The following is a 14,061-nucleotide window of genomic DNA, read 5'->3' as shown; positions in this document are numbered from 1 at the left end:
TTTTTGTTGAAAAGTCTGAGTGAGGTAAACCCAAGATAATCCAGATCTGCGATAAAAAGCTTTTCAACTCTTTATTTACCTATAAGCAGCAGCGTCGGTGGGCCCCGAGCCGCTGGACATTTCCTCTGACGTCACGCTCGGCGTATTGTTGTTCAGCTTTGAGGAGATCCTCTTCAGGAATGTTATCTGTGCGAAAAAGGTTTACTTTATTTCTGTATACTTTCAAGCGCTTGATTCTTATGAATCCCATTAGGTTCCTTCATCCTATATCGGATCGAACAATGTGAAAACACTTTTAGCGCTACTTGCGCCATCCCACTAACCCGGGTTACCCGGGGTTAACCGGTTAAACCTTTAACCCAGTGTCAAATTGTACTGGTAGCCATTATAACTCCAGGTTTGACCGTTTAACCCAGGTTTGTGAATGGTGCAAGTGGCCCTTACTAGGTGATGCAAGTCCTGCTGCGCGTAGAGCGCGGTGGCGGGCGCACACGGGGCGTCGGTGCGGGGCGCCGCCGCGTCGGCGGGGGGCGCGGGCGCGCGGGGCGCCAGCGCGTCCCCGCACACCCCGTCCACCAGCGACCACACGCACGAGCGGGGGAACAACGAGTACAGGTCCGTGAGTTTAGAGTCCACCTGGAACGGAAGATAAAGTAACCCATTTTATCTGAGGCAATGGATCGCTCCAAGTATAAGCGAGGACCAATATAGGTCGAGAATAAAATAGACATTTATGCCAGAGCTTAATTGTTCTGCTTTTCACTTTGATTGCGACGAGAATATACAGAAATATCAAATATTTGCCGTATTTATTGCAAGATTAAGTTAATTACAAATAAGTAAGAGGGGAGCGTCAGCCACCAGCTACAGCAATGGCAGTTTGTATGGCAGATGCAAGACTTTATTACTAAATCAAAAAGGGCCCATAATGGAGGAGTCGGCAAACATTTGAGAAAAGATCCCCAATAGAAAGCCACGGTTTGTCAACCTAGAGTGTAACTACAGTATAAAAAGCAATTTTATGCCGCTTACTCGCAACTTAAACACCAACTTTATGAGCATGAGAAGTGAAAAGATTATTGGCTTGACAGTTATTAACGCAATTACTTAGAATCACATAGAATCCTTACACTTAATTCACCTCCATGTACTTACTAAGGCACAACAATTGCGATCGTGCCTCGGGACTCAGAACGGGCCGTATGAAACAGTTCAGATACAGGTACCGTCCTGTTCACTGACAATATACCTTATAGCGAACACATAAGGTCCATCAAAGAGTGACTCACCTCGGTGTGCTTGCTGAGGCACAGCACTTGCAGAATCTGCGCGATCTGCATGAGATTAGTGCGCGCTATGTACGACACGGGAGCATCGACCACACCGTGCGCCTCGGGGTTCAGGATCGCGGGGCAGATGAAGTGGTTCAGCACGAGGTCCGTGCATAGGCCGTGCAGCTCGCTTTCTGGTATTCTGTACAACAAGTAAAATTACTATAAGAATAGAATAGAATAGAAGATATTTATTCAGAAAACGCTTAAATTAGCCATAGTGTGGATAGCGATTTTTGTTACTGGAAAAAGGCAATTTATTTTAAAATTGTCGTTGTATAAAAATGCTAGTATTATGTAACATTAATTTTTACAACTCTTCTACAATAAATTACTCTCTGACTTCTTTAGCACTGACCATTTAATTACTGTTAAAAATGTATCACAAATATATCCTGGCTTTAAGAGTGTTTCTGTTACTGATGTGCCGACTAGTCGTGGGAATGGGAAAACTTCTAATTTTGCATAATTTACACATTGAAAAATTTCGAAATCATATCCTCATGTAAGAGGATAGAAATTTTCCGTTTCCACTTTTTTTAAGCTTTTCTTAACTTGTACGTTTGTAGTGGATGCACTTACCGCGAGTGTTGTTTGATGAGATGCACGCTCTGCTGTATCAGCCACGCTATAGACGCAGGGAAGTTGGCCCAATGTTCGCGCAGCGACGTAATGAATTTGCTGGTCAGTTGGAACAGACGCTGCACGATCCATTTGCGATAGCGCGCCACTTTGGCGTTGTATTCCGCTGTGTTGGACTGGCCGAACTTCTTTACGCGGTCTTGGGGAGAGAATCTGTAGACAAGACAGTGCTTATTAGTTAAGAATAAATGAATAAATAAACATTAGGTATTACAGCACAATTTTACACAGATCGACATAGTCCCACAGTAAGCTCAAAAAGGCTTGTGTCCATCACTACAATTTCGTAACAGAAGTCTCCGGCGGTACAACCATGGTAACAATTTCGGTAAATTCTAAAGTGTATTGAACCCTAGCGTTGTTAAACCCGCGCATGCGGCAAACGACATTGAAGCTTAGTGTATTTTATTATTGTGAAAGTATTTATATATTCGCTATTTTTATCCTTTTATGCGGACTGTTATAAAATTTATCATCCTTACGGCTCCATGGCGCTGTAACTCTAACCTAAACAGTCTACCCCACATTATAGTCCCCTATCACTGTCTCCAAAGACCGTAGTACCAAGTGCCAGTCACAGTTTAGCCAAGTATGTTGGGATCCTTACCGCTGCATGGCCCATCACCCATACAGATTACCCCACATTATAATCCCCAAAACACAGTCTCAAGTGAAGTAACCATAGTAGATACCGACAAATTTATTTGTAAAACTATATAGTATAACAAACCAATTTTATCAATAATAGAAGAATACAAAAATCTAAACAAAAACTACTTATCTCTCTTTCGTTGTTATAATACTCTATGCTTTACTGTCAAGCAACTCTTACCAAATCAAAATTCTAAAGCGTATTCAATCCTAGCGTTATTTCACCGGCGCGTTCGGTTAATGAGCCGCTGAAGGTAGCCCCATTGCATTAGTGTGTAGGGATTCACTGACGTCACAAGTATCTGTTAGAGACTCACCGCTCCATGGCGCGGTCGGGGTGGATGTCCAGGAAGAACTCGTCCTCGTGCAGCGCCGCCATGACGGGCGCGTTGAGCGCCGCCACCAGGAACTGTCGCGCCGGCGCGTGCCCGTCGCGGAACACGCCGTATAACGACGACAGCGCGCATTTGCCGGAGCGGAACAATCTGGACAGTTGGGAATACAAAATACAAATACAAATGTTTATTTCTTAGAATATGGTAGTACAATGATGGTCAAATTACAATAAGTGCGTCATATTCTGCCTCTATCGGCGTAGAAATATTACAATTAAGTTGCTATACCTATGTGATTATTGCTAACATGCATATATATATTATAGTATTTACATGTCCAATTTATAACAGAGATAGATTTATAGGATAGATAACAAGTTTTTATTTATGGTGCCAGTCGATCAGGTTTGTTTTGAAGATCCTTACATCAAAGCAATCCAAAAGTCAGTCAGTCTGACAATCGTACAGGTCGATTCACAAGAGCTGGCACGAATGGAATGAATGAGTGAATGAAAATATCTATGTGTGTATCACATTAACCAATAAAACGGTGGCTCTGACTGTACACTGATAGAGGCGTCAGTCACACAATGAAAGCTTCGTTGATTCTACTCGTTCCAGCTTTCGTGAATCAACCTGTACTCTACCCAACATACTCGCTACGCTCGTGGTTCAACTTTGGATTCGTTCGCTTGCTCGGGTATTAATAATAAAGCTAATTCGCAAAGGCAAGAACGTAATAAACATAAGTAATAGGGAATCGCATATATTTATAGTAGGTGTGTATTAATTTATGTATTTACAGTAGTATGATTAGTCATAGTACAATCACGGACTTTAATAGTTGAGCCATTTAGGGTTTACCTTACATTGGACCTTTCATACCGTTAGTATTGATAACCTGTTGATAACCAAATTAGCTTGTACCTTAGATGCATCAACAATTGAAGTCTGTGAAATACAAGTAAGTTTTGCTTAGTTTAGAACTTGTAGAATTATCTTTAACCTTTCAAACACTTTTAAGCGATCTTTGCGAAAACTTAGTTACAATAACATTCAAGTTTAATAAGTTTAAAGCGAAAATTTCTAATATGTTTTACAATGCGTAGGTACCTATGGAGTGACTATAAGCTATACCTAAGCTTACTTTTTTTCTTTATGGTTAGATTAACTGCAACAAACTGCGACATAATAATATACAATTAAACATCGATACACTGGAGACCGTGACCACACAGCTGTTAGTGTTTTTAATAGTGGCAGTGGGTGGTCAAAAACCCTTTCGAAAAAATATAATAAGTATGTATGTATAATATAAAGTCGCATAAGGCAAGTACTAATTTAAATGTTAACTATTCGAATTCGACGCAGACAAAGTTACGGGCAGGAGCTAGTTTTTATAAGTTAACTCGGCAAATTGGCAATTCGTAGACGTTATCTCAAACACATATAGTCCAACAATAGTCAGGTAAGACTATTGCAGTATAACTTCGCTTGCATTGTTAGCTCTCAAGGCTCGCCAAATCATTGGCAGGGTAAACTTTCGCGTAGCAAAACTACGAGAAATGGATTTCTAGTAGGTATTGTAATATTGTAAGATGCACCGATAACGTAGCGGTACCGGATTCCAAACCGACGGTAGCGGGTTTGAGCCGCCCCTCGTACAATCAAGGTATTAAATATGGACAAAGTGACAAAAATATGTACACATTCATGTATGGGCTATTCTTAGATGATATTACCAAACGGAGACGCCATGTCAGTAATTTTCGGTACAAAATAGTCTTCAATTTTTTGCGGGGGAGGGGCAAGTCAAATGTATACGAAACGTAAAAATAGCCATGTCAGATAAACGTCAGTCCATACAATGTGTATAACCATTGGCTGCCTATTTTCGACAGAGGAGAATTCCTTAATGGCCACTCCGTTTGGTTGTATCCTCTAAGGGGCTATTAGTTTTCTGGCGAATATTTTTCTTACTATATTACGGTTAACATATCATTTGGGTATTCATTCAATAGGGCTAGCGTACCAAACGAGGTATTTCCCTTTTAGGCAACCAGGCTGTCAGAATGCAGAGCAACAAACAACTTACTCCCTAGATGCTGTGAACAGTCGGTGAACCCTATTCCAAACTCATAAGGTCCAACAAGCAACAACAAGAGACAACCGCAGCCGCGTCCGGTCGGCCGGGAGACCGTACAGCCCGGCCATTAGTGCGCACGGTAGAGTGGCGTGTACAGTCCGCACTGACAACTGGAGTGAACTTTATTGTAAAGGTCATAAGGTCCAATAAGCAACAACTTACTTCCTAGGATCGCTAGACGTGGCCAGCTGGTGTTTGAGCAGCGACCGTATCACTGCCAGCAGCCGCGTCCGGTCGGCCGGGATACGGCAGCTGCCGTACAGCCCGGCCACTAGCGCGCACGGTAGAGTGGGGGGCATGTGTTCTTCCCCCAGGAGAAGGCAGAGGGAGACGAGGTGGGGGGAGTCGCGTAGCCATCCTAGCAGTTCGCCAAGGGCTAAGGCTTCCTGTGAAAGAAAATACTTGTTTAGACGAAATATACAGTATTAGAAAAAAGGAATTTCAGCGTATTTGAAAATTCATCCCCTAAGAGATTACTGTGAAAAGTGATGGCTGCAATTTTGAACATTCAACCCACGTCACTGCCGCCGCCGCACAGTGTGGTATTTTACTGACCTGGGCGGCCAATATTATTTTTGATGTTATATTGGTAGTTACAGTAATATTAAGCTAATATTTCATTTTTTATCTATACGGTAAGAAAATTATGGTGAAATTCTAAAAAAATAAGGATTTTTCAATAATAGCTCAAAGTAGGTATAATAATATATGTACATAGTATATACAAAAGTAACAAAAATAAGTCAGAAATTGTGTCACTTTGATCAGACGAAGACGACTCTGTCGATATTTCATCAGACACCATTTCATCTGTATGAGGCTCCATGGGAAGCAGCATCTCGAGAGTTTCTGTTGCGAATGGCTTTGTCTTTTTACGCGGTGTTTGTCTCATACCTGTTATTAGAGGATCCGAAGTCACGAGTAATCTGTTAAGTACATCCCTATTGCATGAAACCCTCGAAAACTTTCAGGAAAAATAACAAAATTCATAAAATCATACATTTTGACCATAACGTTTGGATGCCTAATTTTCCATTTTCCGTAGTGTTTCCGTGGAAAATCAAAGCTAAATCATAAACTAGAATAAATGAGGTATGTGCTACATGTCCTATTTCTGCCGGGACACCTCGGGAACTACAACTAAATGTTTCCGATAAGTCAAAATACAAGCAAAACGAGAACGTTAAAAGGGTGTACTTTTGACTGACTACCATATCGTCATAACATAATCAATCCTATTAAAAACATATACAAACTAAACATTCTTACCTGCCATCATAATATTTAAGGTAACTTATTATATATTCTACCGCAAAAACATACAAATTCACTTATAAAAGTCACCCCGATTTGATGTGTCGTTTGAGAAAATAAGTGTACTTCAAATACTTAATATCATGGTCTAATAAAACATGGTCTTCTATGTGTAAATAACATTATTTGCGGTATTTGACGTCTGTCACTCACAACAGCAATACTACGTAAAATGTTTTGCACATCGAAATCACAAAGGAAAACAACTGCACTGCGAACGTTTACGTTCTACGTCTTTTTTTTTTAATTTTAGGGTTGGCCGGACACCACCGTTATGAATCGGTAGTCGTCTAAGTAAATCGATATGAATTTTTCATTTTTCTTTTAATAAAAATAAGGAAAAGGTGGATAATTAACTGTAAATATGGATATATTTATCATCACTTAACAGACAACAAATTTGACACAGAAATAACATAAATAAACTTTAAAATAGATCCCCAGTTAGTTTCAATTTTGACAATGGGTGCGACCTACTCGGTCGGTGTATTTAATACACCGACCGACCGGTAGCTTGCGGGAAAACCATATAATTCTAGCTTTATTTAAATCTCAAATAAAAATTCATTATACGTCACAATTCGATACCTCAGTCTACGTGCCATCCAATCGTAATCGCTTGCTGTGACAATCGATTTGCGTTAGTTACATCTCTATATACGTCAGTCATAATGTCAAATACCGCAAATAATGTTATTTACACTTATATTCCCAGAGTGACACGGGCCTACGTCACAATAACATTGCCACTTTATTTCAACATAACATGTTACATGGGTACATTATACCTATGGTTAATAAGTTAAAATATTTCTTTATAATTTTATAATTTTCATTTATATGTATTTTATCTTAAATTTTACAATAACACGCCATTTTTAATTATTCGTTAGCAATATCTTCCGATTCACGAAAGAAATTTCAGACGTTCGGGTAATTCTGTTTACATTACTGGCAACACAGGATAGCGCTGTCACATTTGACAATTCGGATCTAGATAACTTCATGCCCTGACCGTCATCCTTGTCAAACGCGTGTTAATTGTTATTTCCTTCTCGCTCAGTGTCAGCAGTCCCAGTGTTTTCCAAACTTTTCACGTCGTAAGCTTGGTAATTAATGTGTAATTGTGAATTAGTTTTTCAAACGTTTGTCTTGTATAGATAAATAAAGTTTAATTTAATACATTAGATTTGTTTTATTTTACTATGTTTCTACATGAATAACTTAAAATTAATGCCGTTAAAATAATTTTCACCGTTGGTTAAAATTCTCCCACATTTTAAAGTTTGAGAACCTGTAAACAGCATGATGACGTAGGCCCGTGTCAGTTAGGTCATACGCGAATCTCGGAATAGAGTACCAGGCGGAGTATATTATTATACCATGCTTAATATTGCAACCAGCTATACGAGCATAGTTTAGCGATAAGGTCGAATTCATTGATAGATTATAGTGCGTCTATAAGTAGACTTTCTGAACCTACCTCATTATTCTACCCACAATCAGTTTTTAAAAACCGGGCAAGTGCGAGTCGGACTCGCGCACGAAGGGTTCCGTACCATAATGCAAAAAAAAAAAAAAAAAAAAAAAAAAGCAAAAAAAAAAAACGGTCACCCATCCAAATTCTGACCACTCCCGACGTTGCTTAACTTTGGTCAAAAATCACGTTTGTTGTATGGGAGCCCCATTTAAATCTTTATTATATTCTGTTTTTAGTATTTGTTGTTATAGCGGCAACAGAAATACATCATCTGTGAAAATTTCAACTGTCTAGCTATCACGGTTCGTGAGATACAGCCTGGTGACAGACGGACGGACGGACGGACGGACGGACGGACGGACGGACGGACGGACAGCGAAGTCTTAGTAATAGGGTCCCGTTTTACCCTTTGGGTACGGAACCCTAAAAATTGACTTTTGGCCGCCCAGATCTGTGATATACCATTCTGTGCGCCGCCACTGTCGTCCAAAACAGAATCATACATCCGCGGCCTTAATGGAGTTTAAATGGAGCTGCAATTGCTGCAAATATTTATTCAAATGAAAGACCTGCGTAAATATGCACAATAATAAAAAAATCCTGTAAGGGTTGATGTTTGTATCGAGAACAAATATTTCTTTGAGTAAGGGGCATGCAATTTTGTAGAAGGACGCGTGATAACGCGTTGTCAAATTATTAACTGTTATTTTTTGCTACAATCTACATTTATAACAATAACCAACATAAAATTCCACGCGAACGAAGTTGCGGGCAACAGCTAGTATTCTATAGCCCAGACAACTCATAACCTTTATCCATTTTACAGGTGACTGATTTGACTGTCGGAAAATGTTTAGCGGAAGCCTTGAATATGTCTTCAATACTTTACTTTACATAATCGGTAAACATGTGCATACATGTCATTAGGGCTTACATACGTCAGAGTACTAGATATTTACATATTTGAAGACGCGGCTAAAGCAAAATTGCACGAAACAGAAAAAAAATAGACCTGTATTCGTGGTTTTTTTCTATCAAGCCAACTTTAACCTTTTACTGTTTTGGTTGGACTCTGCCCTTGCAAATATAGTCTCTTGAATTAGCATTTGCGCTAAAAATGTGTAATAATTGAACATAAAAAGAACCACTTTGCATTAGCTCCCTTAACTTCATAGTAACAAATCGTTGCAACGTTTCATAAAAAGTAGTTGATGTGACTATTGATTAGGAAACTATTACCCTATCGCTATTCCTATTACCGATCCTCAGTCATTAGGAACGAATAAGTTCTTATTAGTAAACTTAATCGATAAGCAATTTGCATACGAAACCACGGTCACCGCCATTCATAATAATAGGCGAATCGCTTTCATAATTGAGCACTTAGCGAACCAACTTAGAATGTATAGCCAGTTTAGAACTTACCCTTAACGTAATAAGGAATGTAACCGGTAGCAAGTGAGCGCAACGACTTACGTGCGAAATGGCCGATGTACAACGTAAACGTTTAGCTTATGTGAGCTTAAATCAATACAAGTAAGGTTCAAAATTGAGTGGAAATTAATAGGCTTAGGTCATTTCGGCTCTAGTATATATAAATGAAGGCAGCATGTCTAAAATATCGAACGGTATGTTGTGATGTGCTTTGATCACATTCCGAAAGCGAGCGGATCGAACATCAAAGTACAAGGGTTGGTCCGAAAGCTATTAGCTGCTCCGGATCTACTCATGCGCTTTGAATATTACTCGTTTAGATTCCTACCATTTTTGAGACAATTTTTTTTAATGATAATTATGTATATGTATTTTTTACTGAATGCTATGTGAATTGTCAATGTCAGCCGACAATTGTCAGAGTGTTGAAACACGTCTGGTGGAGGCAGGACCTAGTATTGCCGTCAAGTGTCAATCAAAGTCAAGTTTAAGTTATCGATTTAAGCCACGAGGTGGCAGACCCTGTAAATTGTAATACACGGTATTGTATGCATTCATACAGTCAGCAGCAGAAGTTGCTACTTAAGCGGGCGAGGTGTTCAAAATGACCTTGACACGCTCTTATTCTCTTAACAATAAAGTCGCGTCAAGATCATTTTGAACACCTGGCACGCTTAGCAACTTCTGCTGTCTGCTGCTGACTGTACTTGGCAAGGATATGGCGCTCGTTAATGATTTATATATGATGTTTGTATGCCGGTAAAGAAGCGTGGGCGGGGTAGGCCCAGGAGGTGATGGCGAGACGACTTTCACACCCTCCTTTACAACTGGCCGGAGGAAGCACAAAATCGGGAGTTATGGTGAACCAGGGGAGAGGCCTTTGCCCAGCAGAGGCTCACTCAAATAGGCTAAGAAAAAAAAAGTTTGTATTATGGCCACACTTTCTGTAAGGTTGCCCCTTTGTAATATCTGCGTTGTAGTCATTTTTGGGGCTAGGCGAGATGGATGTGCGTACTCGGAAGTCTCGGAACTGCGGATATCATGTTTTTGAATTTTAATTTGTTACTTTGTCAATATTGATAATATTATGACTAATAATTTTTTTTTTCGATTCGATGTCAATATATATATGAACAAATATATGTATATATCGTAATCAATGTATGTAATCATCAACATATACTTGTACTAAATTGAACGCCTATTCATTCACAATGATGTTTTCGAAAATGAATGGGCTTTTTTGCGAACATGGTACAAAAAAGGTTGGTAGTTAATGACTGTCCATGTTAGATATCACTATTAAATTTAAAAATTTAAAAACCCCCTACGCTATAAGCCGAAAAATCCATTTTATGCCAATAATGCCTTACATCATTTTGGAAAAGAGCTGATACTCTTCAAACTGCTGGATCGATTTCTATCAAACATAGATAAGAACCACCGCAAGAAAACTTGCTATCACTTTAAAAAAACCGCATCGAAATCAGTCCAACTGTTGGAAAGCCACAATGCCACAGACAGACAGACATTGGGGTCAAACATATTAACAAGTTTAAAAACACTCCTCTATTTGTGTCCAGTAAAAATAAAATGTGGTTATGCATGACTGTCGAGAATTACTATACTATAAGTTTACCTTTTAACTGATGCGGTTGATAAGAAGGTATTATGGTTAGCTAGAGACTGATTGAAAATATGTATTATGTTAAGTAAGTAAAAATGTAATATATGTATACAGAATAACTTGACAATGGCAAACATATTGTCTTGTAAATTAATCATTATCATGAGAAACAGGAAAACCAATTAAATTACAAGTTGAAGAAATAATAGATTGGAAATATCACTACTTATGTGTATATGCCAAGATTGCCAAGTCACAAGTCACAACTAAAAAATACTACCATGTTAAAAGCATGATTGGATTGGAAATTCATCTACCCAGCAATGCATTTTGACAGACGAACAAAGCAAATTTTCCTAAATATGAATAATCAAACTATTGTCCCAGCAACATGCATATTATAGTCACAAATTCAATTTTCAAATTTGAACAGGGTGTATAAAATGTCTATTGATGGGTTGGATATTGATCTTAGTAGATAGCGCTGTTACAACAGGTGTATATCATATATTGCTAAATAAAAAGTTAATATTAAACATTAATTCTAATTTCTAATGGCTCGGTAGGATGACCATAAGGCTGGCAGCATTGCCCCTCTGGATAGCAATGCTGATTTGCTGAGATTACAATGAAAGTGTAGAGAAATCATTTCAAAATAACAAAATTTATTTATATGTAACACACAGATAGTATTATGGAGAGAATAATATATACCACTGTCGTGGTTTGAGAGTTACCTATCAGACAGAAGGCAACTTGTCAAAATAAGCTCCTTTAAAAGTTCTACGGAACAGATTAAATTCGGCGTTCCGCAAGGAAGTATACTTGGACCCACTCTTTTCACAATATACATAAATGACATACTTAATCTCAAAATTTCCAATTCAGAAATTCTTTGTTATGCAGATGACACAGTGACACTTTTTAAAGATAGTTCTTGGAAGGATGTTGTAGCTACTGCAGAAAAGGGCATGAAAATTGCATCAGATTGGTTTCAGGCCAACCTTCTGACCTTGAACTGCATTAAAACTAAATTCCTTTGCTTGCACAAAACTGCCTCTTCAAAACCACCTTTTAATCCTATAATAAAAATTAACTCATGTACTGATTTCCCCCCTAATCCCTGCAACTGTAATGCTATTCAGAACACCAACGTTATAAAATATCTTGGGCTTTTAGTTGATGAAAATTTGAACTTTAAACAACATATTCACAATCTCTCTAAAAAAATCAGAAATTTCAATTTATATTTTCAAAAATCTCTGTAATTCTGCGGACGTTCCTCTACTAAAAACGATTTATATCGCACTTTGTCAATCAGTGATCAATTATTGTACTACGGTTTGGGGCACTGCATCTAAAATTAGTATGCTCGAAATCGAAAGGGCTCAACGCTATGTTTTAAAAGTGATGCTCAAAAGACCCTTTTGATTTCCAACTTCAGATCTGTATGACCAAGCTCAAGTTTTATCCGTCCAACAGCTATTCCTACACAAAATATGTCTACAAACACATAAAATGTCTAAATCAATTCCTTCCTATAATTCCTTGATTAAAAAACGCATCTTCAATTTACCTATTCCTGAAGTGCGCACTGCTATTGGAAAACGGTTTGGAGATCGTATTAAAGTAACAACCTATAACACCATACTTAAACACTGTAATCTTAAATCTAGTTCCCCTATAGAAGCTAAGAAACTCCTACTCAAATTCTTGACCTCTCTAAATTATGCCGAGACTGAAGATATTTTAGATAATGTTTAGTTATAATATTCTGCAATATATTTGTGCAACTAGTTTTAAACTTTTAAGTAAGTTTTTTGTATTAGCTATTAAGTAACCTAGTTCTGTTAAATAATTGTTCCTGGTTCCCCGCAGTACAGGCAAAGCCTAGTGCGGAGACCCCTGACATAATCTGTAACCTATATTCTTGAAAATAAATACTTTTTAGTTTACTTTACTTTAAATATATAGTGTACTTTCATTTAAATAAAAAATAGTTGACTAATAAGGTGTAGGTTTGTCACCCCTGCAATGTTCTCCAAATATATAAACCATAGTTCACAAATGATAGCTTGTGAAATTCAACCCATACCATAATCAACCTTATGTTTATATTAGAATGATATCATTAAACGAAGTACAATGATATAACAATGTGACTTAAAAAGTGGGTGGATATGTAGGGCAGCGCAACTATTAGACGTTTTTAACACATTTTAACTTAAAATACTTAATTGAAAGTACTTAAAAGTGCAAAATTATTGCTTTGATGTTCAGTTTAGATAAGTTTTTAGAATATAATTTATAAACTTTCACAATTTAAATACAATTTTGTATAAATTTTATTTCTAAAGTGCTATAGGTTCTATGCTTATGAAAAATATAAGAAAATAAACTGACCTTGTATTTTAGTACTTTGTATACGTCTACGAAGGTGGTGCCTTCGAGGGAGCTGGCTCTCTGGCAGGCCGCGATCGAGTCAGCCTCGCACCGAGAGTTTATGAGGTCCGTGAGATTCTGTCGTTGTTGAGAGCATATCCAGGCAGCCTGTAGCAATTCTAAGGCACTCTTCTCCACTTCCTCGTTAAGGTTTTGCAGCAACTGCCTTTCTGAACTTATAAATATCTTCTCTCGAGTCAGCTGGTTGGCCAACTCGGCGATATTTAAGCAATCCTCTGTCGTCGACTGCATCATACTTCTTTACAATAAAATATATTACAATTACACATATCGTAAATAGTTTGATTTAGTCTAATACCTGCTTACAAGCAAATAATGCAATATACGATAAATGCAAGCGAAGTGAATGAATTGAATGGCACTTTCGTTCTGCGGGAAGTATACGTCAAAATGTTAGGGGTGTGAGTATCATAGGAAATTAAAAAGTTACACTGGAAGAAGAATAAAGTGAGAGCATGATTGCGAGCTCTCTTTCTTAAAGTGTGCGAGAAATTATGATATCAATCATTCTGAATAAATAATGTCTTTAGGTCGTATAGGAAGTGAATCTTTTCAGGAACATAAACGTATACATATACAGTATATACTCCATTTTTAAAGTTTTTGGTTGCCTGTAAACCAGGACATTTTTGTACTTT

General features: G+C 38.0%; 1 protein-coding gene across 1 annotated transcript in view; it reads right to left on the bottom strand.

Moving 5' to 3' along the window:
- Nucleotides 1–13,777, bottom strand: part of LOC134804385 (receptor-mediated endocytosis protein 6 homolog) — a 43,551-nt gene extending 29,774 nt beyond the window's left edge. Inside the window, exons 1-7 of the mRNA XM_063777422.1 lie at nt 13,364–13,777; nt 5,268–5,491; nt 2,942–3,109; nt 1,914–2,126; nt 1,290–1,473; nt 445–636; nt 80–186 (exon numbers count right to left, since the gene is read on the bottom strand). Coding sequence (XP_063633492.1) covers nt 80–186; nt 445–636; nt 1,290–1,473; nt 1,914–2,126; nt 2,942–3,109; nt 5,268–5,491; nt 13,364–13,657 — 1,382 coding nt within the window. The 5' untranslated portion in view covers nt 13,658–13,777. The remainder of the gene's footprint in view (nt 1–79; nt 187–444; nt 637–1,289; nt 1,474–1,913; nt 2,127–2,941; nt 3,110–5,267; nt 5,492–13,363) is intronic.
- Between the last annotated feature and the right edge of the window lie 284 nt (nt 13,778–14,061).

Source organism: Cydia splendana, chromosome Z, assembly GCF_910591565.1.
Source record: "Cydia splendana chromosome Z, ilCydSple1.2, whole genome shotgun sequence".
NCBI lineage: Eukaryota > Metazoa > Arthropoda > Insecta > Lepidoptera > Tortricidae > Cydia > Cydia splendana.
This window is presented reverse-complemented; position numbering and strand designations above follow the sequence as displayed.